Source organism: Phyllobates terribilis, unplaced genomic scaffold (assembly GCF_046119375.1).
Source record: "Phyllobates terribilis strain yellow unplaced genomic scaffold, ASM4611937v1 Scaffold_11__3_contigs__length_659146591, whole genome shotgun sequence".
NCBI lineage: Eukaryota > Metazoa > Chordata > Amphibia > Anura > Dendrobatidae > Phyllobates > Phyllobates terribilis.
This window is the reverse complement of record NW_027362771.1, coordinates 381,021,705-381,048,211: the sequence shown is the minus strand read 5'-3', so window position 1 is coordinate 381,048,211 and position 26,507 is coordinate 381,021,705. Positions and strand designations below refer to the sequence as shown.

The 26,507-nt window shown below is 42.2% G+C and overlaps 1 protein-coding gene across 1 annotated transcript in view; it reads left to right on the top strand.

Annotated features, from left to right (window-relative positions):
• The window catches only part of MINDY2 (MINDY lysine 48 deubiquitinase 2), a 172,383-nt gene that overhangs the window by 107,536 nt on the left and 38,340 nt on the right, over positions 1–26,507 (top strand). Inside the window, exon 4 of the mRNA XM_073652964.1 lies at positions 17,107–17,265. Coding sequence (XP_073509065.1) covers positions 17,107–17,265 — 159 coding nt within the window. The remainder of the gene's footprint in view (positions 1–17,106; positions 17,266–26,507) is intronic.

The window sequence follows — 26,507 nt, the reverse complement described above, 5'->3', positions numbered from 1 at the left end:
GTGTCGGGGGAAGGGACATCCTGTGTAGCTGGCTGTCGCTGTGGGGGATTTCTCTCCTGGCTTCTCAGCCCCCTCCTTTGCAAGCTGCAGTGTATTCAAGAGTCAGATAACAATGCCAGGGGAAACTGACAATGAAAAGAATATTAGTATGTTGAAATAAGACCCCCCCCCCCCCCAAAAGGTCTCTTCAGACATTATGGGGGGCACAGTGTGTGAAAAAAATGAAGAAACAAGAAAAATAAAACAAAATAAAAAAATTAAAACACTGCCAGTCCAAATCGTTGTTTGTCACCCTGCTCCTGTCAGCAAAAAAAGTTCTATATACGAAAATAATTTATACGGAAAGAGGAATGCAACTTCAAATATTTTTTAATAAGACTGGCTGTAAAAAACTAAACACAAAAACAAACAACAAAGTGAAAAATAAACATGAATTACAAGACATAAAAACCAAGGCCCATTCAAAGATAATTAGAAAATCCGATTTTTCGGAAAAGCATTTAGAGTTGTTAAAAGCGCAAGTGCCTGGTCTGTATCAGGAGAATGTGACCTGGTCTTAAAATGGATAAAAGGAGTCTGTCCCTTTTTTTTTTTTTAACGCTTTATATGGTCTGGAGCCAAAGCCCCCAATTCCTCTACTTTTAAAAGGGAACTTTAACAGGGGTGTGGTATTGGAAGCACTTTATTCTCATCGTTTCTCCTCCCTTTTTCTTCTCCTCCTTTCTGTGCACATAGGGATGTCAGTGATGCCACTATGGGCTGTGACCCAGCACGCTACATTAATGATTGACAGCAGTCCCGGACTAGTATTAGGAGGCTGATAAAGCTCTCCAAACACTATTATCCTAAATTTGTGATTTTTTTTTTTCAGTAGTGGACGCTTGAGTTCAGTTGTGTAGGATTTACATAAAGTGACTGTTGGTATTAAAAAAATAAATCCTTTCCACAGCACCGCCAAAATGAAATTAGAATCCAGTGTATTGTTATAACTTTATGTCCACATGTCAGACTTACTGTTGGGTTTCAGGATGCTATGGAAGCCTGTGGCTGCCCTGATGTCAAAGTCATGTAGTTGTCCCACAGCTAAAGAGTCACAGAATGCGCAACGCTGTTTGTAACTTTCTGGATTTCTGTTTTAGGTCGCTTATTATATTTCCGATAATATTACATTTCTGAATCATTTTGTCCTATAACTTGTTGCACGGTTCCTCTGTTGTTCCTTGTAGAAATTTTGTGAATTGACAATTTGATGTTGCCAGCTCAGGGTGTGTCCTTAGTCGTGTAATGTCCCATGAGTGTTTATCCCTTTCACAAGGGAAATGCTAAACCCTATTCTCAATTTATTCAGATATTTCTAGTTGGAATAAGAGGAACAGCACAATATGGAGTTAAAAAAGATGGCCCAGAATAATTTAATAAAGAATGCAATAATTTATTAAAATGGATATGTCAAGGGTGATGATGGGTCTCCTTTTCCTGACTGGGTGATTTTCATCTTTTATGCTTTTGTGTTTTCACCCCTTCTCCCAAGCACCATAGCTTTTTTATTTTTCCATTGACATACAAGACCAGCTAAAAGTTTGCACACACCTGTTCATGCAGTGGTTTCCCTTGTTCTTATTAGAATTTGCACATTGTAGATTCAGACTGAAGGCTTCAAAACCATGACGGGAACTCATAGAAACAAGACGTAAACAAGCACGTGTTAAACTTTAGATTCCTCAAAGCACCCACCTTTTACTCTTATCATAGCTTTACACCCCCTTGGCATTCTCAAAACAGCAGGAGGACTAAGATGACATGTACAGTGACCTTCAGTAGGCCCCCTGGCTGCCATAGCCACCCATCTGTTCCCACGATTGGGTTGAGGGGCTGGTGGAAGCACCATTGCTGACGTAATCTAAATGCCACTTTCAGAGATTGACAGTGGCATTTAAATTGTTAAATTACAATGATCTGAGCAAGCCCCGGTCGCTGTAGTTGAAGGCAGGTGCCGGCTATGTAACACAGCCAGCATCTGTGTAAGCCGAGTTCTCAGGATACGACGAAGTCACAGACAATGAAGACGACCCAGACAGTTTATCCCCAGAAAATACGTTTTTACTGAATCAAGAGCGAGATATATTAAACTACACCCACAACGTATACAAATCCAAACACTCAGCCTAGAGTTAATAATAATAATAATAATAATTTTTATTTATATAGCGCCAACAAATTCCGCAGCACTTTACAATTAAGCGGGGACATGTACAGACAATAAATTCAATGCAATTTAAGACAGTTTAAACAGTTACAATAGGAGTGAGGTCTCTGCTCGCAAGCTTACATTCTACAAGGAAATGGGGGGACAAAATAGGTGAAAAGTGCTTGTTATTTCAGGTCTGGCAATTATAATAAATAGGGATTTTCATATAAAGCTGTATGATCCAGTCATCAGCCTGTATGTTTAAGTGCAATACTTAAGTACCGAGTGCAGTTATCTTGTGCATGGAGGGTGTGGAGACAGATGAAGAGTAGGGAACAGATTCTGAATAATATTTAGAAGGAGGGGACAGGGGAAACTTAGTTTACTGAGTAGTTAAGGTGGTAGGCTTGTTTAAAGAGATGAGTTTTTAAAGCGCGCTTAAAGACATGGGGGCTAGGCATCAGTCTGATTGCCTGGGGTAGTGCATTCCAGAGAACTGGCGCAGTACGAGAGAAGTCTTGGAGACGGAGGTGCGAGTTTCATATTATGGGGGATGTTAGTCTTAGGTCATTTGTAGAACGGAGGGCACATGTAGGGCAATAGACAGAGATGAGAGAGGAGATATAAGGAGGTGCAGAACTGTGGAGAGCTTTGTGGGTGAGAGCAATGAGTTTATATTGGACCCTGAGGCGGATGGGTAACCAGTGTAATGACTGGCACAAGATGGAGGCATCGGTGAAGCGGCTGGACAGAAATACGACCTTGGCTGCCGCATTCAGGATGGATTGGAGAGGAGAAAGTTTGGTAAGAGGGAGACCGATCAGAAGAGAGTTGGAGTAGTCCAGGAAAGGTTAGTGTCGAATATGACCCCAAGGCAGCGGGCGTGCTGCTTGGGAGTTATGGTTGAACTCTCCAAGGTAATTTCGATGTTAGGTAGAGTTGGGTTAGTAGAGGGGAGAAACACAAGAAGTTCAGTTTTAGAGAGATTCAGTTTAAGATAAAGGGAGGACATGATATTGGACACAGCAGACAGACAATCCTTGGTATTTTGTATTAGGGTAGGGGTGAAGAGGTATATAGTTGGGTGTCAGCATAGAGATGATACTGTAACCCACATTGCTGATTGTTTGTCCAATAGGGGCAGTCTATAGACAGAAGAGGAGGGTGCCTAGGACTGAGCCCTGCGGAACTCCGATAGTAAGGGGACGAGGAGAGGAAGAGGAGCCGGCAAAAGAAACAGTGAAGGAGTGGTCAGAGAGGTAGGAGGAGAACCCTGTCTATTCTCGGGTCTGGCAGTATGTGAAAATTTCAGCCCACCAAAGGAGAGAGCAGCAGCTGCGGTGGTGTCTGAATGCTGGATCCTGGTTTCTGTAATAGCCAGAAGGTTAAGCGAATTAGAGAGGAAAAAATTGTGAATGTAAGTTAGTTTGTTACACACAGACCGTGCGTTCCAGAGAGCACAATGGAAAGCGATAGGAGAGGGCATGCACTGAATGTTAATAAGATTAGCAGGGTTTCTATATGCAGCTGGAGGAGAGTGGTGTATGCTAGTGGAGGGAGGCCCAGGGTTGGGGGGAGATGTCGCTAGCAACTAGGAGAAGGAGAAAAAAGAGAGAGAGCAGGTGGTGCAATGATTTATATAAACGTTTTGAGTGCTGTATAGTGGAAGTGGATGGTTTGGAGTGGGTGAGAAATGTCAGTAGAGCCTCAGAGTTATACATGGGAGAAGGGAGGGGTGGATATGGAGTGAGTGCACAGAATGTGTTAAAGGACGGATGAGATATGAGAAGGCAGAAGTTAAAACAAGTAAGAAGCAGATTGCTATGACCAATGCATAATGCAATACGACTGACCAAGAAGCAGCATGTTTGTATGACTATCTTATACAGAGTTGAGACTATTATGCTGTACGGCAGGGCAGCCCACGATATGAACTTCAGAATATAAAAACTATTAATACTCGAACCAGGAACAATTTCAGTGAATACGAGGCCTGGGCTGCCCGCGGTGCAACACAGCAGTTTACAATCTTTACAATCTTATAATACTACTTCTAAATATCCCGGCTCCCCAAAGCGCTTAGTGTACACGTTTAAGTTTTAACAGCAGCTGCTCCAACAGGACTTTGGATCAGGGACTTTTACAATAGCAATGTTCATAGGTGCCTTTCAAGCACCTTACTATGTAAAACAAGTCTGTCCGTAAGGTTCCGAGCTACTTAATTATATAGCATGTGAAGTACGACCACACCATACTAGATACTCAGGAGTCCAGCATAAAATAAAAAGATAAAAGTCTAAATAACAACAAGATCCCAGGCTCCGTTAGTGGGGAAAGTTCTAGCCTGCGCAAAAACACCATTTAGCTAACTGACTAGCTATATACAGGCCTCTGATAAGACTTCGGTTTAGGCGCCAAAAAAAATGTAGTTGCGTGCACGGTTACCCTCTACAATGATGCTGAGGGCCTTAAATCTTTTTAAGACCCGGGTCTGACTCGTCAGGTGCCAGCAGGCAACTGAGGGGGCTTCCTTCCCAAACGGGGGTATATCCATCCAGACAACCGTCACTACTCACGTGGGCCTCCGGGTGTACTCGCCCACCTTTGCCATCTGCGGTCCTTTTCCATCCGACAAAATGGTGGCGCTGTCTCCTCTCTCTCCTCCTGCACTCAAACTGATCAACTGACAGAAAAAAACGTTGCAGAGCGTAATAAGGAACCAGTGGTCACATTACACCATTGCAGCTTATACATATCATAAATTAGCATATATAAATGGATGAGCTGATATCTGCAGGGAACAAGGTTTATATTCATGTGAACACTGGTATCTATACTTTGTACCACTTTGGTGGGTCAGCATATACTGTATCTCCATCGCTGAAGCGCCGGACTGCTGTCCCACCATCCTACATTTGCGTGGCATGATGCTGGTTCAGCTCCTAAGCTACTCCATACACGGTGATCTGACAAAGGACGGGATGTTACATCACATGTATGTTTAAAGGGAATGTCTCATGTTTTTTTCTGTTTAGCTCGTCTGCTTCCTTGCTTTCTTCTTTCTGAAGGGGCGGTGCACTCCTGAAGATTAGGAACAGCAGCACAATTACAATGCAGGACCTAACTATGTAGTCTCCCATGTTGCAAGCAGAAGCAGCTTTGCCTATTCAGCATCAGAGAAGTGTTAAAGCTGGTCAGATCTAGCCATAAAGCCAGCTTCAGATCAGTGCTTGCAAGCTCTAAGGCCTCATTCAGACGTTAGTGTTGTATCGTTTTTTATCACGGATACAACACATACCAGTTATAATCTACAATGTTATTCACATGTCCGTGTTCACCGACCATGTCTGTGCAAAACTCAGAGATATGTCCTTTTTTTTTTTCAGCAGCATAGATGAAAAGGGCCAATACATGTCTATGGGTCAGTGAAAACACGTAAAGCACACAGATGGCATCAGTGTACAATCCACGTTTAACATTGCAAAGTATAGGAGAAGATATGTAATTTCTTTCTTTATCCATCCGTGATAAATACTGATGACATCAATACCATTTTTTCACGGATATGTTTAATAAATACAGACGTGTGAATGAGGCTTAAAGATAACCGTTGCTATCGCACATTTCTTGCCTAGGAAACCGGACACCTTTGATAGAAAGCAGAGGTGGTCAGTAACCTAGGCAATGAGCAGTAAACTAAAGATTTAGAAGTCACACCATTTTTGAAAATGAACAGTATCTTTAACCCCTTCCCAGCGTTCGCCATACAAGTACATGACAAGTCGGGCAGAGGTGTATGGATCAGGCTCAGGAGCTGAGCTGTGAACACTCCTATTTCCCCTCAAATGCTGCTGTGTTCTGGGGCTCTCCATTTCACAATCCCATCGCCTCTTACTTAGGATAATATCTCGGGCTGCTTATGGGTTGCCATGATGGTGCCTGTAAGTTTAATAGGCGATTGTGATTTTCTGTATATGCTGCAATACAGCTGTAATGTAATATATACAATTAGTGATCAAATAATCATAAGTTCAAGTCCCCTTAGGACAGTGTCTCTCAACTCCAGTCCTCAGGACCCCTCAACAGATCAGGTTTTCAGGATCTTCTTAGTACTGAACAGGTGAGAGAACCTGTGACATTTTTTAATGCCTTGATAATAATTTCATCACCTGTGTAATACTAAGGAGATCATGAAAACCTGATCTGTTGGGGGGTCCTGAAGACTGGAGTTGAGAAACACTGCCTTAGGGGGATAAAAAGGAAAATTATATATACTGATGTATGTATAGGTGCTTCTCACAAAATTAGAATATCATCAAAAAGTTCATTTTTCAGTTCTTCAATACAAAAGTGAAACTCATATATTATATGGAGTCATTGCAAACAGAGTTATCTATTTCAAGTGTTTATTTCTGTTAATGTTGATGATTATGGCTTACAGCCAATGAAAACACAAAAGTCATTATCTCAGTAAATTAGAATAACAAAAAACACCTGCAAGGCTTCCTAAGCGTCTAAAAAGGTCCCTTAGTCTGTTTCAGTAGGCTCCACAATCATGGGGAAGACTGCTGACTTGACAGATGTCCAGAAGGCAGTCATTTTCACACACGACAAGGAGGGTAAGCCACAAAAGGTCATTGCTAAAGAAGCTGGCTGTTCACAGAGTGCTGTATCCAAGAATATTAATGGAAAGTTGAGTGGAAGGAAAAAGTGTGGTAGAAAAAGGTGTACAAGCAACCGGGATAACCACAGCCTTGAAAAGATTGTTAAGAAAAGGCCATTCAAAAATTTGGGGGATATTCACAAGGAATGGACTACTGCTGGACCATTGCTTGAAGAGCCACCACACACAGACGTATCCAGGACATGGGCTACAAGTGTCGCATTCCTTGTGTCAAGCCACTCATGACCAATAGACAATGCCAGAAGCTTCTTACCTGGGCCAAGGAGAAAAAGACCTGGACTGTTGCTCAGTGGTCCAAGGTGTTGTTTTCAGATGAAAGTAAATTTTACATTTCATTTGGAAATCAAGGTCCCAGAGTCTGGAGGGAGAGTGGAGAGGCCAGAATCCAAGCTTCTTGAGGTCTAGTGTGAAGTTTCCACAATCAGTGATGGTTTGGGAAGCCATGTCATCTGCTGGTGTAGGTCCACTGGGTTTTATCAAAACCAAAGTCAGCGCAGCCGTCTACCAGGAAATTTTAGAGCCCTTCATGCTTCCCTCTGCCGACAAGCTTTTTGGAGATGGAAATTTCATTCTCCAGCAGGACTTGGCCCTGTCCACACTGCCAAAAGTACCAATACCTGGTTTAAAAACAATAGGATCATTGTGCTTGATTGGCCAGCAAACTCGCCTGACCTTAACCCCATAGAGAATCTATGAGGTACTGTCAAGAGGAAGATGAGAGACACCAGACCCAACAATGCAGACGAGATGAAGGCTGCTATCAAAGCAACCTGGGCTTCCATAACACCTCAGCAGTGCCACAGGCTGATCGCCTCCATGCCACGCCACATTGATGCAGTAATTGATGCAAAAGGAGCCCCGACCAAGTATTGAGTGCATTTACTGAACATACATTTCAGTAGGCCAACATTTCGGATTTTAAAATAATTTTTCAAGCTGTTGTTATAAAGTATTCTAATTTACTGAGATAATGACTTTTGTGTTTTCATGGGCTGTAAGCCATAATCATCAACATTAACAGAAATAAACACTTGAAATAGATCACTCTGTTTATAATATGAGTTTCACTTTTTGTATTGAAGAACTGAAATAAATTAACTTTTTGATGTGCTTCTCACAAAATTAGAAAATCATGTATGTAATGTATGTGTATATATACATATATGTAGTATATATGCACATTTTTTTATATTTTGGTTGGACTTTTATGGACTTTACTGAATATGTTTTTGTATTCTTTCTTAATATATTTTAAATGAGAAAAGGAGGGGTGCTTTCAACTTTTTAGTTTTTTTCTTGTCCATATATATTAAATGTAACGGGTCTGGGAGGCGGAACCTCTGGGCTACAATACAAGGGGGCGGTCCTTGTAAGGGAGCGGGTGGCGACCAGGCAGGTAGTCACAGGAGGTGACCAGGACAGTCTCTGGGTGTACGGGCAGGAGGACACGGCAAGTGATCAGGGCAGTCTCTGGATAAAGGGGTAGGTACGACCTGTGATGGCTGAACCTCCAGGTAGGCTAGCAAGGCAGATGAAGAATGTGTGCTCCCAGGTGAGCAAGCGAGAGTCTCTGGAATAGCAGGTGGTCACAGCACGTGACGGCGGAGCCTCCAGGTAGGCAAGCAGGCAGGTAACGGAGAAGCGCTCCCAGGTGAGCGGGCAAGAGTCTCAGGAATAGCTGGTGGTCACAGCACGTGACAGCGGAGCCTCCGGGCAGGCAAGCAGGCAGGTAGCGGAGAAGCGCTCCCAGGTGAGCGGACAAGAGTCTGGAGTAGCTGGTGGTCACAGCACGTGACAGCGGAGCCTCCGGGCAGGCAAGCAGGCAGGTAGCGGAGAAGCGCTCCCAGGTGAGCGGGCAAGAGTGTGGAGTAGCTGGTGGTCACAGCACGTGACAGCGAAGCCTCCGGGCTGGCAAGCAGGCAGGTAACGGAGAAGCGCTCCCAGGTGAGCGGGCAAGCTGGTCCATAGACAGACTGACCGGAGTTGTAAGGCAGACCGTCGGACCTCAGGCAAGCAGGCAGGTAGCTGAGGTGCGCTCCCAGGTGAGCGGGCAGGCTGGTCCTTAGACAGACTGACAGGAGTAGTAAGGCAGACCGTCGGACCTCAGACTAGCAGACAGGTAGCAAGTAATCAGGCAGGAATCTGACAGGTAACTGGCAGGTAACTGGCAACGGGACCTGAGGGCTGAAGCACAGGTGAGACACAGGTGCAAACAACATTGCTCGGGCACCTCCATTTTGGAGGAGGTGCCTTATATATGATGAAGTCCTCCGGCCATTGGCCGGGGACTCCTTAGGACGGCGCGCGCGGCCCCTTTAAGAGGAGGGGAGCGCGCGCGCCCTAAGCACAGGGGCCGGGAAGGAGCGCGCGCTGAGAGCAGAGCGGGAGGAGGACACCGGGAAGGAGCGCGCGCTGACAGCAGAGCGGGAGAGGGACGCCGGGCACGGGGCAGAGCGGTGAGGGGAGCAGCGTCCCTGCCTAGCAGAGGGCAGGGACGCCGGCACTACATTAAAATTTGTATGTATATTTTAACATATATGGGAAAAAAAACTAAAGTTTTAATCACCCTCCTTTTCTCATTTAAAATAAACATATTAAGAAAGAATAAAAAAAACTTATTTAGTAACGTCCATACCAAAATATAAAATTTACCAGGACGATAGACGCTATAGTGAAATAAAAATGTGAAAAGCCGTCACAGAACTCAGATGGCTGAAAAAAAGTTATGGGACTAGGAAAATGGTGATACAAACATTGGTGTGGTTTTTGTTTTGTTTTTTTATAAATTTTGCAATTTTTTTCACTTCTGATGTAATAAAAATAAACTGGACAAGTGTGGCATCGCCTTATTAGAACTGACATGGAGAATCATTCTTACAGTAAAAGGAATGCCGTAAAAGCATAACCCAAAAACAATTCTTCGATTGCAGTTTTTTTCGCAATTTAACCACTTTGGAATTTTTTCCCTTTTTTAAAATACACTGTATGGTAAAATGAATGGTGTCATTAAAAACCTGATTTGCAAAAAAAAACAAGTCGCCATACATGGTAGCTATGTGGTCTGCAAAATTAAAAACGGTATTGCGTTTATAAGAAAGGGAGGAAAAAAATAAAATACTAAAATTTGCTATGGTGGGAAGGGGTTAATAAAAAGATTTAAATTGCAAAGTTGCTTTTTGCAATTTAACCAATTTAATAAATTGAGGCAACCTCAAAGGGTGCAATTATACTGTATTGAGTATATGTGTAATCTGGTAATTAATCCCTTTGATTACAAAATTGTGAAATGAGGCTATGGTCAGTATGGACTGTGAAAAATGAATTTATGGTTTATAATTGTCATTACAATATAATGTAGCGCTGGGTGATTCTAATGTCTTGCCTCGTAGTTTCTCTCCAGATAGTGTATTCACATCCCTTCTACAAAAAGATGGTATGAGTACAATAGTCCTTCTTTCAGAGGCATTTTATGCAGAGGGGGTAATTTGTGCGAAGTCTACATAAGACGTTTATCACCGCTGCAGACTTGCTTTATTGTCGGCCATAACTGAGCTGTAATTTTTATCAGGTGCTTTGTGTTGTCAAACCCTATGAAAGATGTTACTGTGGCTGCACATTAGTGGGGAAGTTTGGCTTTTTACTTACTGCATTCATAAAAATTCCTGACGGTACAAAGAATGTGTAATGTAAATCTAGATAAAATGAAATATGAACTTATCTGATCCTAAATTGTTCCCTCTCCAAGAAAGTATTCCAAAGGGTTTCATATTTACCCTGAGAAAGTGGCTAAAATTATGTTGAATAAGAAAATTTAAATAGGACCTTTCACCAGTTTTGCATGGTAAACTGGCGCCACATCACGGAATGGTATAAATATAATAAAGCATCTTTTATTTTAATTTTTTTAATTTCTCATCTTTGTTGCGGAGATATTAGCTTGTAAAGTTTAGGCTATGATTTATGATGAGCATCTGAAACAACGGATACTGGAAGCCTGTGCTAGCATTTCTTCTGCGGTGTTGCTATCAGTGTGTGAAGAGTGGGAGAAGAGGGTTGCATTGACAATCCAACACAATGGACAGCACTTTGAACACATTTTATAAGTAGTCATAAACTTGTAAAAAACTCATGAAAGAATAAAGTTATGTTAAAACCAAGCACACCATTATTTTTCTTATGAAATTCTCAATACGTTTGGTGTGTCACATGACCCTCTTCCCATTGAAAAAAAATAAAGTTGGATCCAAAATGGCTGACTTCAAAATGGCCGCAATGGTCACCACCCATCTGGAAAAGTTTCCCCCCCTCCCATATACTAATGTGCCACAAACAGGAAGTTGATATCCTCAACCATTCCCATTTAATTTAGGTGTATCCATATAAATGGCCCACCCTGTATATTTCTTCCTGCTTGCTGCTTCCTGTCCAAAAAGCAATCTAAGGGTAGTACTCTTAGGCTATGTTCACACTTTGTATTTTTGCGGGCGTTTTTTCTGCAGCCAGAACCTGATCTCTTGCCACAGAAAAAAAGCTACAACCAAAACGCAGGCGTTTTTTTGCCGCTTTTTCTTGCTGCATTATTTCTGTGTTTTAGATGAGTGTTTTGCTTACTTTTTTCAGGATCCAAAAGTTCAGCTTTGCTTCCACCTTGCAAGCGTAAACAATGCAAGATGTTAGGCCACCAATGCACGTAGCATGGGAAACAATTTTGCAAATAAAAGGGCAATTTGATTTATTGAATTAAGGGGAAATGTTTTTTACGTTTACTAGGTAGAACATTGTTTACTTTTATTTAACACACCATTAATTTAATTATCACTAGTTCAATTAAACTATGGTTGGAGTGGGAGACACACAAGGATTGCTTTAAAATATAGTTTTTGTATGTCTGAAAAAATAGTGAATATTCTGAACAAAATTGAAAGGGTAGGACATTAATGATGTCTTAAATTAAACAATCTAATTATCACTAATTTAATTATGGTTTGAGTGGGGGAAATAAAAAGATTGCATTAAAAAAAAGTGCAAATTACTTTACAATAAAAAATCAAATAAAATTCATGTTCATGCGACAAAACAAAGACATTATGTTTTCTACTTGGGAAAATCACAAAAATAAATGGGTTTCGCATTCTGTTGTACCTGCGTGTGTCTTTTTTTTTTTTTTTTTTTTTTTTTTTTTACCAGAACATCTGCAAAACCTGATAGCAGCGTTTTTGCACTTACTCATTGCTTTCTATAAGTAAAAAAAAAAAGTTGCCAAAACGCTTAGAATTGACATGCAGCAGGTTTCCAATTCAATCAGGAAAAAAACAAGTTTATTAATGAGAATTCTGAAATCTCATAGCTTTTTTCGGTACTGTCAAAAGCAGATTTTAAGTTTAAAAAAAAATGCTGCTTAGAAAGATGCAAAAATGCAAAGTGTGAACATAGCCTTACTTACAATGATAACTGTTAAGTTTAGAATGTCCTGTGTTCTTTCCCGAAAGTTGCATTCAATGGAGAAAGTTACCAAGAAGTTCTTCTACATTATGTAATTACTCCATCCTCGCCACACACTGTGAATGATTTTGGTTAAGAGTCCTATTCTGTTAGTCTTAGTATTCTTTACCATTAAATCCCATTGTAAAGTGTGTAGCTATTACTCAGATTTCGGTGTCCCATTGACTCATGATGGGCTTATGATGATGACCCTTATCCTTATGAATGCCAATCAAGCCATATAGGGTGGGGATAAATGGTGAGCAACTTGATGTCACTTAGCAGCTTTGCTGGATACATGAATTAACAAACGGCACCGACAAGCATTAAAATTCTGCTAAATTCTGGGCTACTAAGGAGATTGCATGAACAGAACGATCAAGTATTGATGGAGTGCAAAGACTACCTGTCCGAAAGAGGTTAAACTGTAAAGTCCAAATGTGATAATCCAAGTTACATTGTATGAGTTTCTTCAGCTACTAAGTCACTTATGTCCATGCATTAATGCGTGCCATGTTCTGTGCTTTCTTGGCTGATTGTACTGTATAGTAACTCACTTGTGTTACACCGACTGAAGAGCGGTACCTATAAAAAGAGCACATTAACCCAATTCTTCCACACGAATAGGTTATAACACTGATGTACTGCTGAACTAAATAAGGCAGCCGGAACAAAACTACAAGCCCCCAACAAATTCTCATTCTACAGTTCTTTTTCAGTATTTAATTTTTGTACCTAATAATGATTCACAAACAAAAATTAAAACTAAAAAATGTGTGTTGAGCATATTGTTTCCCAGGCAGGCTGCTCTTCCAGTGCCGAGCTCTAGTTGTCGGGTAATGACAAAGCTAGGGACAGGGATACATGCTTGGCTTACCTAGAAGAAAGCAGTAGGGACTGCTACATAGGGAATTCCCCCTTTATTATGTAATAAAAAAGTGTTATTGTGGCTATTAAATGCTGCTCCTCCATTCGAATTTAGGAAACTGTTTTTGAAGCATCTTAAAGTAGCACTGCCATCAAAGTTTTTATCGTAATTAATTGCAATCATCATATTATATGGCACTGTGTACTTAAAATTGCTCATTTTGCCTTTCTACCCAGTTAATTCTTCTTTTTTCCATTAGGTCTATGACATCACGTGATTAAAAACTGACTTGCTGAATTCTTCTTTGCTCTATGTAGAAACAGGAAGTCCATTTTCCTTGTATGAGTCACTGCAAAAGTATCTGGCAGAGGGGAGGAGCAGAGTTGCTGGGACAAGAGTTGAAGAGGGGAATGCTAAATGCAAGGACAAGAGACTTCCTGTTTTTACATAGAGCAAAGAAAAGAGAAGAATTAACTGGGTAGAAAGGCCAAATGAGCAATTGTAAGTACGCAGTGCCTTATAATGTGATTGCAATATATTAAGAGGATAAAAACTTTGATGGGAGGAGTGCTTCTTTAACCCCTTTTTGAAATATGTGGTAGTAGTACGTCCTTGTGCCCTGGAACTATTAGGCCAGGGACGAACTATTACACATAATGTGATCGCGCCCGCACACAAGCGGTGCCGGGCGATCGCTGCCAGGTGTCAGCTGATTCACACAGCTGACACCCGTTACTATGTGCAAGGAGCGGTGCTGCACTGCTCCCTGCACATTAACCCCCGAAATGCTGTGATCTAAGTCGTTTGCAGTATTCCGGGAGAAAGGGGAGGTAAGCGCCGATACTTACCTCCTCTCCGGCGTCCCGCGTAGTTTCTGCCGGGTCCCGGTGGTTGTCATGGAGACCCGGATGTCGTCATGTCACCAGACAGCAAGAAGTTACTTTGATCATGCACAGTGCGCGATCAAAGCAACTTCTCCCTGTGTAGTGTTGACAGGCTGTATAGCACAGGGATGGTGCTGCATCCCATAGTGGGACAAAGTGTAAAAGTTCAAAAAGTGTCAGAGTAAAAAAAAAAAAATAAATAATAATCCAAAAAAATAAAAATATACTGTACCCATAAATAAATATTATTATGAGCAACAAAAACAATAAAAGTACACATGTGTGGTATCGCGCGTCCGGAACGACCTGACCTATAAAACTGTCCCACTAGTTAACCCCTTTAGTGAACATGGTAAAAAAAAGAAGCAAAAAACGATGCTTTATCATCATAATAGGCCGAACGAAAAATGGAATAAAACGCTCTTAAAAAGACGAATGTAAATAAAAATGGTACTGCTGAAAACATCATATTGTCCCGCAAAAAACAAGCCGCCATGAAGCGCCATCAGCCGAAAAATAAAAAAGTAATAGCTCACAGAATAAAGAGATACTAAAAAAAAAAAATTTCTATAAAATTTTTATTGTGTAAAAGCGCAAAAACAAAAAAATATATAAATTTAGTATCGCTGTAAACCTACTGACCAGAATAATAACGCTGCCTTATCAATTTTACCACACGCGGAGTGGCATAAAAAAAAAATAAATAAAAAAAAAACTGTTCCTGTATTGTTGGTTTTTGTTTACTCTGCCTCCCAAAAATCAGAGTAGAAAGCGATCAAAAAATGTCACGTGCCCGAAAATGGTACCAATGAAAACGTTAACTTGTCCTGCAAAAAACAAGCTGTCACATGTCGGCCGAAATATGGAACAATTATAGCTCTCAAATTATGGCGATGCAAAAACTAGTCTTTGCAAAAAAAAATAATAATGTGTTTTTTTAGTGTGTGACAGGTGTCAATCATAAAAACCCGATATCCATCTGGTATCGCTGTATTCGCACCGACCCGAAGAATAAAGTCGTCTAATCACATACCGCACGAGGAACGACGTAAAAAATAAACTCTAGGGTTAGGGTTAGTTGTGCTAGGGATAGGCTAAGGCCACGGCCCCACTATCAGTATTTGGTCAGTATTTTTTCTCAGGAATTGGAGCTCAAACCAGGTGAGGAACAATCAGAGAGAAGGTATAATAGAAACAAGTGCACCAATTCTGCATTTATCACCCACTCCTGGTTTTGGCTCCTAGTCTTGAGGAAAAATACTGACCGAATACTGACCAAATACTGATAGTGGGGCCGTGGCCTTAGAGTTGGGTTAGGGTAGGACCAGGGTTGTGCTAGGGCTAGGGTTGGACTAAGGTTACGGTTAGGGTTGGGCTAGAGTTATGGGTAGGGTTAGGGTTGGGCTAGGGCTACGGTTAGGGTAGGGCTGGAGTTACGATTAGAGTTGGGCTAGGGTTACGGTTAGGGTTGAGCTAAAGCTATGGTTAGGGTTTCGGCTAGGGTTGGGCTAGGGCTGGGGTTGGGCTAGAGTTAATTAGGTTAGGGTTGGGCTAAGGCTATGATTAGGGTTGGGCCAGGGTTACGGCTAGGGTTGGGCTAGGGTTACGGCTAGGGTTGGGCTAGGGTTACGGCTAGGGTTGAGCTAGGGTTACGGTTAGGGTTGGGCTAGTGTTGTGCTATGGTTGGTCTAGGGTTACAGTTAGGGTTGTGCTAGGTCTAGGGTTATGCTAAGGCTATGGTTAGTTGGGCTAGGAGCATGTCACTTGTGCACCCGCGATACTTGGTGCATACCCGAGTACCCAATGCAAACTCAAGTAGTGAGCACTTGCCCTCAAGACTAATAGCAACTTATTCAATATGATGACCTAATGTTATCAAATTCTGTGGGTTCAAAATGTTCACTATACCCCTTGATAAAATCCTTGAGGGGTTTAGTTTCCAAAAGGGAGTCACTTGTGGGTGGTTTCTACTGTTTAGGCGCATCAGGGGCTCCCGAAATGCAACATGGCGTCCGCTAATTATTCAAACAAAATTTTACATTCAAAAAGTCAAATGGTCTCCTTCCTTTCTGAGCCCTGCCGTGTGCCCAGTGGTTTTCCCCCACATATGGGGTATTGGCGTGCTCAGGAGGAATTGCACAACAAATTTTGGGGTCCATTTTTTCCTGGTACCCTTGCGAAAATAAAAAAAATTGGGGTCTAAAGTAGCATTTTTGTGAAAAAAGTAAAATGTTTATTTTTTTTCTTCCACATTCCAAAAATTCCTGTGAAGCACCTGAAGGGTTAATAAAGTTCTTGAATGTGGTTTTAAGCACCTTGAGGGGTGCAGTTTTTAGAATGGTGTCACTTTTGGGTATTTTCTGTCATAAAGACCCCTCAAAGTCACTTCAAATGTTATGTGGTCCCAAAAAAATGGTTTTGTAAATTTTGTTGGAAAAATGAGAAATCGCTGGTCAACTTTTAACCCTTCTAACTTCCTAACAAAAAAAAAAAACATTTTGGTTCCAAAATTGTGCTGATGTAACGTACGCATGTGGGAAATGTTATTAACTATTTTGTGTGACATATCTCTCTGATTTTAAGGGCATAAAAATTAAAATTTTCAAACTTTTCACCAAATTTCCGATTTTTCACAAATAAACTCGTCATATCAAAGAAATTGTACCACCATCATGAAGTAGAATATGTCACGTAAAAACAATCTCAGAATCAGGGGGATCCGTTGACGCTTTCCAGAGTTATTACCTCCTAAAGTGACAGTGGTCAGAATTGTAAAAATTGGCCTGGTAATTAACGTGCAAACCACCTTCGGGGGTAAAGGGGTTAAACTGTATTATAAATGTGTTACTTTATTATCAAGCATATAGTATATGGGCTACAGTTTGTGTGTAGAACAGGACTGTAAATACTCATTGTGGGCTCTATATTACCTTCTAATATTAGCAGTAATATCACATTTTGAAGGAAATTCAGTAAAACCACTTTTGTTACTGTGTTACAGAATATGAGTGATGCTATGGCAATCCTACACAAGTTACAGACCGGCCTAGATGTCAATGTGAAGTTCACTGGAGTGCGAGTCTTTGAGTACACACCTGAGTGCATTGTGTTTGATCTTCTGGACATACCCTTATATCATGGCTGGTTGGTGGATCCAGAGGTATGCACCCTTTACATCTTTCATTTCTTAAACACTGATGTTTTTTTTTTTTTAATCCATTTTATTTTTTATTCTTTATTTAAACCAAAAGAGAAATTATTCAATTACTTCCTCCTGTGAGCCAGATTGTCACCCCTGAAGTATAAAGTATATAACTAGAGTTGAGCAAAAAGGTTCCCACTAGACTGATCTGACATCCACTTCAGTACTCAGTCTCAGTTGGACAAATGCAGTGTAATTTTTTTTGCCCATCTCTAAAAATGAAATTATTCAATCCCTATTAAAAGTGAATTTTAGACAGGGAAACAAAAATCGCTTAACAAGCTTTTGTAAGATTGTGGGCCTTGTAAATATTTCGGCATTCACCTGATTAACAAGCAAAGTGCAGGGGTGTAGCAATCGCGGTCGCAGAGGTTGTGACCATGCTGGGCCCCCTGCGTGTGAGGGACCCGCCAGTGCAAACTTCAACTGGATTTGCGTCCTTGGATGCACATTCAGCTGAAGTGTATTGTGGCACAGAGAACTGGTCGGGTCTGTGCACGGCAATACAGACTGCCGGCCAATCAGAGATAGGTACTGCAGAGTAGGGTGAATTATGTGCTTGAGATTCCTCTCAGGTAGCTGGTTCCATATGCACACTTGCAGTTTTCTGCAGAAGCGTTGGTGTTGTGGTGAGCGGCTGCGTGTATAAGCGCTTAACAGAAGAGGTGATGATACCGTAGGTAAGGTCTTCACTTACAGTACCGGCATCCAGGTCCTCGGAGATCCAGAGTGCAGGCGGTCGGTGATGATTGGAAGGCCGTGAGGCCGCCCGGTAAGGCGGGTGTTCTCCCCGGCATTCCAGCGAGTGGATGAAAATAGCAAGGGGAGGGGGGAGGAGCAGAGTCCTGGCCAGTGACTCAATGCTTCCCGCGTTCTCCCGGCGTCGGCGTGGTTGTGAAGGTCTGAAGGACCTGCATGACGCTGTGTCACGTGGTATGTACCAAGTACGGGCGCCTGTAGGGACCAGAAAGACCTACGCGTTTCAGAAACAACGGTTTCCTTCCTCTGGGTTGGTCCAGGGTTTGTCAGGGATCCCTTTTAGGCTATGTGCCCACGTTGCAGAAATGAAGCAGAAATCTGCTTCATTTCTGCAAGTCCTCTCCCGGAAAAACGCATGCAGAATTCCGCACGCGTTTATCGCGCGTTTTCCACATGCGGAATTGCCTTGCGTTTTTTATGCATTGGACAAAGGCAATTCTGCTTGCGGAAACGCAAAATTAATTGACATGCTGCGGATTTTTGAACGCAGCATAAACGCTGCGGAAAAATCCGCAGAATGTGCATAGAACTTGCGGAATCCCATTGGGGACCATGGGGTGCGGGTTACCAAGCGTTTTACAAGCATTTCCGCTGCGGAAATTCCGCATCAAAAACGCTTGAAAAACGCTACATGGGCACGCAGCCTTATATGCATCACATCTTTATGACTGGTTGAATGGCAGCTGCTGCAGATGGATTGCAGCTGACACTCATTGAAAGCAAAGAGTTTAAGCCTTTTGGTTTCAGTGTGTCAAGGTAAAAAATTCATTTACTTACTGTACGCGACATCAGTTTGATAAAGTTGCCTTGGCGCCATTGTCTGTGTACAAGTTGCATGCCTGTCACTTGAATGTTTTGTAGAGAGCCCCCATGTTTTTCAGCAAAGTGTTTGGAAAGGGGGTGACCATCAAACTTCTTTTTTATGTTTCATAAATGCTCATTTATTCTAATGTACATGGGACGTTTTGTTCTTCCTACATACAATCTTTGACATGGGCATTTGAGGCTATAGATAACCCCTTTGCTCTTACAGGTTATGAAGTCTGATATTTTGGTATACCTTATGGCTATGTGCCCACAATGCTGAAATGAAGCAGAAAATTTCTGCAGCATTTCTGTATCTCCCTGGCAGAAAAAATGCATGCTGATTGTACATGCGTTTTTCCTGCGTAATGCATGCGGATTCACATGCGTTTCCGCATGCGGATTGACAAGCGCTTTCAAAGCGATTTTTAGCATCACTTTGAAAGTGCTTGACAACTAGGTCACACTATATAAATCCATGCAAGCAGCATGGATTTATATAGTGTGACCTTCAGAATGGTTAAAAATAAAAAAATAAATGTATACTTACCTTCCGATGGCCCGGGGTGTGCTGCTGCGCTCGTTCCTGGCTGCCGAGATATCGCGATGCCCTGTGACGTCACCGCAGGTCCTACAGTCCAACGCGATGTGCCGGCAAAGGAGAAGGAGTGCAGCGCGGGCCGCCAGAAGGTGAATATAATCTTTATTTTTTATTTTAGTCTTTTTTTTTACAGTTTCTATGGTACCTGGGTGTGGAGGAGACTCTCCTCTCCTCTACACCCGGGTACCATCCGCACATTAGAACGCGCCAATTACGCAAGTACAGATGCAGTCTTGCGACATTGGCGCGTTCTAATGCAAGTCAATGGCGGCGAAAACGCTGCGCTACCGCAAAATTAACCCCTTAACAACATTAGACGTACTAATACGCGTCTGTGCCCTGGGACTTAAGAGCCAGACCCGTATTAGTACGTCATGGCGATCGCGCACGCACACAGGCTGTGCGGGCGCGATCGCCGCCAGGTGTCAGCTGATTGTCACAGCTGACACCCGGTACTATGTGCAGGGAGCGGTCACGCACCGCTCCCAGCACATTAACCCCCGCGATGCTGCGATTGAAGTCGATCGCAGCATTGCGGTGGCAAGGGGAGGTGATCGCAGATACTCACCTCCTCTTCCGGCTTCCAGCGCTGTCTGCCGTGGCTTCCAGGATGTTGCCATGACGACCCGATGTCGTCATGACAACATCCGGGTCACCAGACAGCAGGAAGATTTTTTGGACATGCGCAGTGCATCTCCAAACAATCTTCTCCCTGTCCAGCGCTGACAGTCTGCATGGCACAGGGATGGTGCTGCATTCCTGTGCCATGCAGGCGATCAGAGAAAAAAAAGTGAAAGTCCCATAGTGGGACAAAGTAATAAAGTATAAAAACTATCAGAAAGTGAAAAAAAAAAATTGTAAAAATATTTAAAAAAAAAAATACACCAAAAATAAAAATATAATGTACCCATCAATAAATATTATTATAAAAAAAAAACAATAAAAGTACACATATTTGGTATCGCCGCGTCCGGAACAACCTGACCTATAAAACTGTCCCACTAGTTAACCCCTTCAGTGAACACGGTAAAAAATAAAAATAAAAAACGACGCAAAAAACAATGCTTTATCACCATACCGCCAAACAAAAAATGGAATAACACGCGATCAAAAAGACAAATATAAATAAAAATGGTACCGCTGAAAACGTCATCTCATCCCGCAAAAAACAAGCCGCCATGCAGCTCCATCAGCCGAAAAATAAAAAAGTTATAGCTCTCAGAATAAAGCTATGCTAAAAAATATTTTTTTCTATAAAATTGCTTTTATTATGTAAAAGTGCAAAACATAGAAATACGATATAAATGTGGTACCTCTGTAAACGTACTGACCCGAAGAATAAAGCTGCCTTATCAATTTTACCACACGCGGAGCAGAATAAAAAAAAAAAAAAAAAAACAATTCCTAAATTGTTGGTTTTTGTTTATTCTGCCTCCCAAAAATCGGAATAGAAAGCGATCAAAAAATGTCACGTGCCTGAAAATGGCACCAATAACAACGTCAACTCATCCCGCAAAAAACAAGCCATCAAATGACTGTCTGCCAAAATCTGGAAAAATTATAGCTCTCAAAATATGGCGATGCAAAAACTAGATTTTACAAAAAATGCATCTTTTAGTGTGTGACAGCTGTCAGTCATAAAAACCCCATATGATTCTGGTATCGCTGTAATCGCACCGACCCGAAGAATAAAGTCATCTAATCACTTATACCGCATGAGGAACGGCGTAAAAAATAAACTCTCAGGTTAGGGTTGTGCTAGGGTTAGGGTTGTGCTAGGATTAGGGTTGTGCTAGGATTAGGGTTGTGCTAGGGTTAGGGTTGTGCTAGGGTTAGGGTTGTGCTAGGGTTAGGGTTGTGCTAGGGTTAGGGTTGTGCTAGGGTTAGGGTTGTGCTAGGGTTAGGGTTGTGCTAGGGTTAGGGTTGTGCTAGGGGTTGGGGTTGGGGTTGGGGTTGGGGTTGGGGTTAGGGTTGTGATGGGGTTGGGATTTTTTTCAAAAGTAAGAAAAAAAGATGACGATATGGCGACTAGTGTTGAGCGCAAGTGCTCGCTACTTGAGTTTGCATCGGGTGTTCTGGTATGCATTGAGTATCGTGGGTATTTGAGTGACATGCTCGAGTCTCCGCCCCATATGCTTCACGGCCCAAAAAACTTTGCGGGGATTGCCTGCCATGCACGAGCGATCCCCGCATGTTTTTTTTTTGGGTATCTAATAACCGTGAAACATCCGGGCGGGGACTCGAGCATGTCACTCGAGCACACGCAGTACATGGTGCATACCTGAGTGCCCGATGCAAACTCAAGTAGCGAGCACTTGCGCTCAAGACTAATGACAACTTATTCAATATGATGACCTAATGTTATCAAATTCTGTGTCGTACCTCTGGGTTCAAAATGTTCACTATACACCTTAATAAAATCCTTGAGGGGTATAGTTTCCAAAATGGGGTCACTTGTGGGGGAGCTCCACTGTTTAGGCACATCAGGGGCTCTCCAAACGCGACATGGTGTCCGCTAATAAATTGAATGGAAAATCGGCTCAAATTGTTAGCGGACGCCATGTTGCGTTTGGAGAGCCCCTGCATGCCTAAACTTTGGAGCTCCCCCACAAGTGACCCCATTTTGGAAACTAGACCACCCAAGGCACCTATCTAGATGCATACTGAGCACTTGGAACCCCCAGGTGCTTCACAAATTGATTCGTAAAAATGAAAAAGTTTTTTTTTTTTTTCATTTTTACGAATCAATTTGTGAAGCACATGGGGGTTCAAAGTGCTCACTATGCATCTAGATAGGTGCCTTGGGGGGGTCTAGTTTCCAAAATGGGGTCACTTGTGGGGGAGCACCAATGTTTAGGCACATCAGGGGCTCTCCAAACGCAACATGGCGTCCGCTAATTATTCAAGCAAATTTTACAATCAAAAAGTCAAATGGCGCTCATTCCCTTCCGAGCCCTGCCGTGCGCCCAAACAGTGTTTTTTCCCCACATATGGGGTATCTGCATGCCCAGGGGAAATTGCACAACAAATTTTGGGGTCCATTTTTTCTTGTTACCCCTGTGAAAATAAAAAAAATTGGGTCTAAAGTAACATTTTTGTGAAAAAAGTTAAATGTTCATTTTTTTCTCCACATTCCAAAAATTCCTGTGAAGCACCTGAAGGGTTAATAAAGTTCTTGAATGTGGTTTTGAGCTCCTTGAGGGGTGCAGATTTTAGAATGGTGTCACTTTTGGGTATTTTCTGTCATAAAGACCTCTCAAAGTGACTTCAAATGTGATGTGGTCCCTAGAAAAATGGTTTTGTAAATTTTGTTGGAAAAACGAGAAATCGCTGGTCAACTTTTAACCCTTATAGCTCCATAACAAAAAAAAAATTTGGTTCCAAAATTGTGCTGATGTAATATAGACATGTGGGAAATGTTATTTATTAACTATTTTATGTGACATATCTCTCTGATTTAAGGGCATAAAAATTCAAATTTTGAAAATTGCAAAATTGTAAAAAATTTTGCCTAATTTCCGTTTTTTTCACAAATAAACGCAAGTGATATCAAAGAAATTTTATCAAAATCTTGAAGTACAATATGTCACGAAAAAACATTCTCAGAATCAGGGGGATCCGTTGAAGCGTTCCAGAGTAATTACCTCATAAAGTGACAGTGGTCAGAATTGTAAAAATTGGCCTGGTCATTAACGTGCAAACCACCCTCGGGGGTAAAGGGGTTAATGGACATGCTGCGGATTTTTGAGCACAGTATAAACGCTGCGGAAAAATCCGCAGCATGGACATTGAAAGTGTCGAATTGCATATGGGACCATGACAGAAGGCTTACCATGCGTTTATCATGCGTTTACGCTGCGGAAATTTCCGCACCAAAAGCGCATGAAATACGCATCGTGGGCACACAGCCTCTCATCTTCTTCAATATTTTTTTGTGTGGATATTTTTGCATACCTTACATTTTTTGCAAGGGTAGAAGCCAGTTGTTTCTGCAGTATATGGCAGCACTGGACCATTTTTATTTTTATTAGATGAATTTTGAAAGGAGGGTGCTAACAGGTTACCCAGATTGCAGGCTTTTTTGAAAATTAATCTGCGTTTTTGGAAATCTTGTCCCCAATGATTTTATCATCTTTCAGGATATCCCAGTGCTTATGTATAATTCTTTTTAGCTGATGGGTTTTGGAGTTATACATTTCTTTTTACTTAACATTTCTGTCTAGTGCAATCCCCTTTAGGAAATGAGCTCCCTTATTGGCAATGCTATCCGGTGTACATCTTGCCACATGTATGCAATCCTTGAACAGCCGGTCGGGGTTGCATGCTGCTGCGCGAGATGTGAGCACGTTTTGCATTTGGAAGCCCAAGTACTGGATCTAAATGAGCAGCTGGCAACACTGAGATCCATTGACAATATGGAAAGGAGTCTGCTGCTCACTGAGCGGCTGCTCACTGGGGTAGATGTGGGGGAGGGTGGTAATAGGGAGCTGCAGGACAGTGAGGCAGCTAGCTGGGTGACAGAAGGGGGGGTGTGCGTAGATGGTTGAGTGCCAGGGAGGTTAGTCCTGATCTAGCACACCCCAATAAGTTTGCATAGTTGGCAGATGAGGGCGGTGTCTGTACAGGGGCAGCACCGCTGCAGCAAGGCATGTCCTCTGAAAGCCGGAGGAGTGTCAGCTCCAGTAAGGTGGGAAATAGGAGAGCAGGGCAGGCCAGGCAGGTTCTGGTAGTGGGGGACTCAATTAATAGGGGAACTGATAGGGCAACCTGTCACAAAGAGAGGGATCGTCGAACAGTGTTCTGCCTACCTGGCGCTCTAGTCCGGCACATCGCTGATCGGGTTGACAGATTACTGGGAGGGGCTGGTGAGGACCCAGCAGTCATGGTGCACATTGGCACAAATGACAAAGTTAGAGTTAGGTGGAAGGTCCTTAAAGATGATTTCAGGGAATTAGGTTGCAAGCTTAAAGCAAGGACCTCCAAGGTCGTATTCTCTGAAATACTGCCTGTACCACGTGCCACGCCAGAGAGGCAATGGGAGATTAGGGAGATAAATAAGTGGCTCAGGAATTGGTGTAGGATTGAGGGGTTTGGGTTCCTGGAGAACTGGGCCAACTTCTCAGTTGGCTACAGGTTTTACACTAGGGACGGGCTGCACCTCAAGGGTGGGGGGCTCAGGAATTGGTGTAGGATTGAGGGGTTTGGGTTCCTGGAGAACTGGGCCAACTTCTCAGTTGGCTACAGGTTTTACACTAGGGACGGGCTGCACCTCAAGGGTGGGGGGGAGGGTGCAGCTGTGCTGGGGGAGAAAATGGCTAGAAGTTTGGAGGAGTGTTTAAACTAGGGATTGCGGGGGAGGGTATTCATTTTATAGGTGGGGAAGATAGTGCAGATAGTGACCTGGGCACAAGTAAAGAAATTGGGGGTGGGGTTAGAAGAGTCAATATAGTAAGAAGGAATAGAGGTACAGAGAGATACATAAAATGCATGTACACTAATGCCAGAAGCCTCACCAACAAAATGGAGGAATTAGAATTAATTTTGTTAGAACATAATTATGACATGGTGGGGATATCTGAGACATGGCTGGAAGAGAGCCATGACTGGGCAGTTAATTTACAGGGCTATAGTCTTTTCAGAAATGACCGTACAAACAAGCGAGAGGGGGCATGTGTGTTTATATGTAAAATCATCCATAAAACCCATCTTGCTTGAGAATATATGTGAATCTAATTAAAATGTAGAGTCCCTGTGGGTGGAGATAAGGGGAGGGGGAAAAAATAATAAATTTCTGATAGGGGTTTGTTATAAGTCTCCAAAAATAATGGAAGCAGCGGAGAATATCCTCATAAAGCAAATAGATGAAGCAGCGACTCAAGGAGAAGTCATTATTATGGGGGACTTCAACTACCCTGAAGTACATTGGGGAACAGAAACCTGTAGCTCAAGCAAAGGTAATAGGTTTTTGAGAACTATGAGAAACAATTACCTTTCACATCTGGTTCAGGACCCACCAAGAAGGGGGGCACTGCTAGACCTGATATTAACCAACAGGCCAGAATGCATATCAAATATACGAGTTGGGGGTCACTTGGGTAATAGCGATCACAAAATAATAAGTTTTCATGTATCCTTTAATAAGATGTGTAGTAGAGGGGTTACAAGGACACTAAACTTCAGGAAGGCAAATTTCCAACGGTTGAGAGAGGATCTTAGTGCAATAAACTGGGACGATATCCTGAGACATAAAACTACACAAAGCAAATGGGAGACATTTATTAGCATCCTGAATAGGACCTGTGCACAATATACAGTATACCCTATGGGAATAAACATCTTAGAAATAGGAGGAAACCACTATGGCTAAATAGAGCTGTAAAGGGCGCAATAAGTGACAAAAAGAAAGCATTTAGAGAACTAAAGCAAGTAGGTAGTAATGAGGCATTAAATACAGAAAATTAAATAAATTCTGTAAAAACCAAATCAAGGCAGCAAAGATTGAGACAGAGAGACTCATTGCCAGAGAAAGTAAAAATAATCCCAAAATATTCTTTAACTACATAAATGGTAAAAAACTAAAAAATGATAGTGTTGCCCCCCTTAAAAATAGTCTGGGCAAGAAAATCGCATGACAGAAAACATGATTAGTGATGACAAAAATTCTCCATTAAATGTCACTTGCTTAACCCAGCAGGAAGTACGGCGGCGTCTAAAAATCACTAAAGTTGACAAATCCCCGGATGGGATACACCCGCGAGTACTGCAGGAATTAAGTAACGTCGTAGATAGACCATTATTTTTAATCTTTAAAGATTCCATAATAACAGGGTCTGTACCACACGACTGGCGTATAGCAAATGTGGTGCCAATATTCAAAAAGGGGACAAAAACTGAACTTGGAAATTATAGGCCAGTAAGCTTAACCTCTACTGTGGGTAAAATCCTGGAGGGTTTCCTAAGAGATGCTATACTAGAGTATCTGAAGAAGAATAACCTCATGACCCAATATCAACATGGGTTTACGAGGGACCGTTCC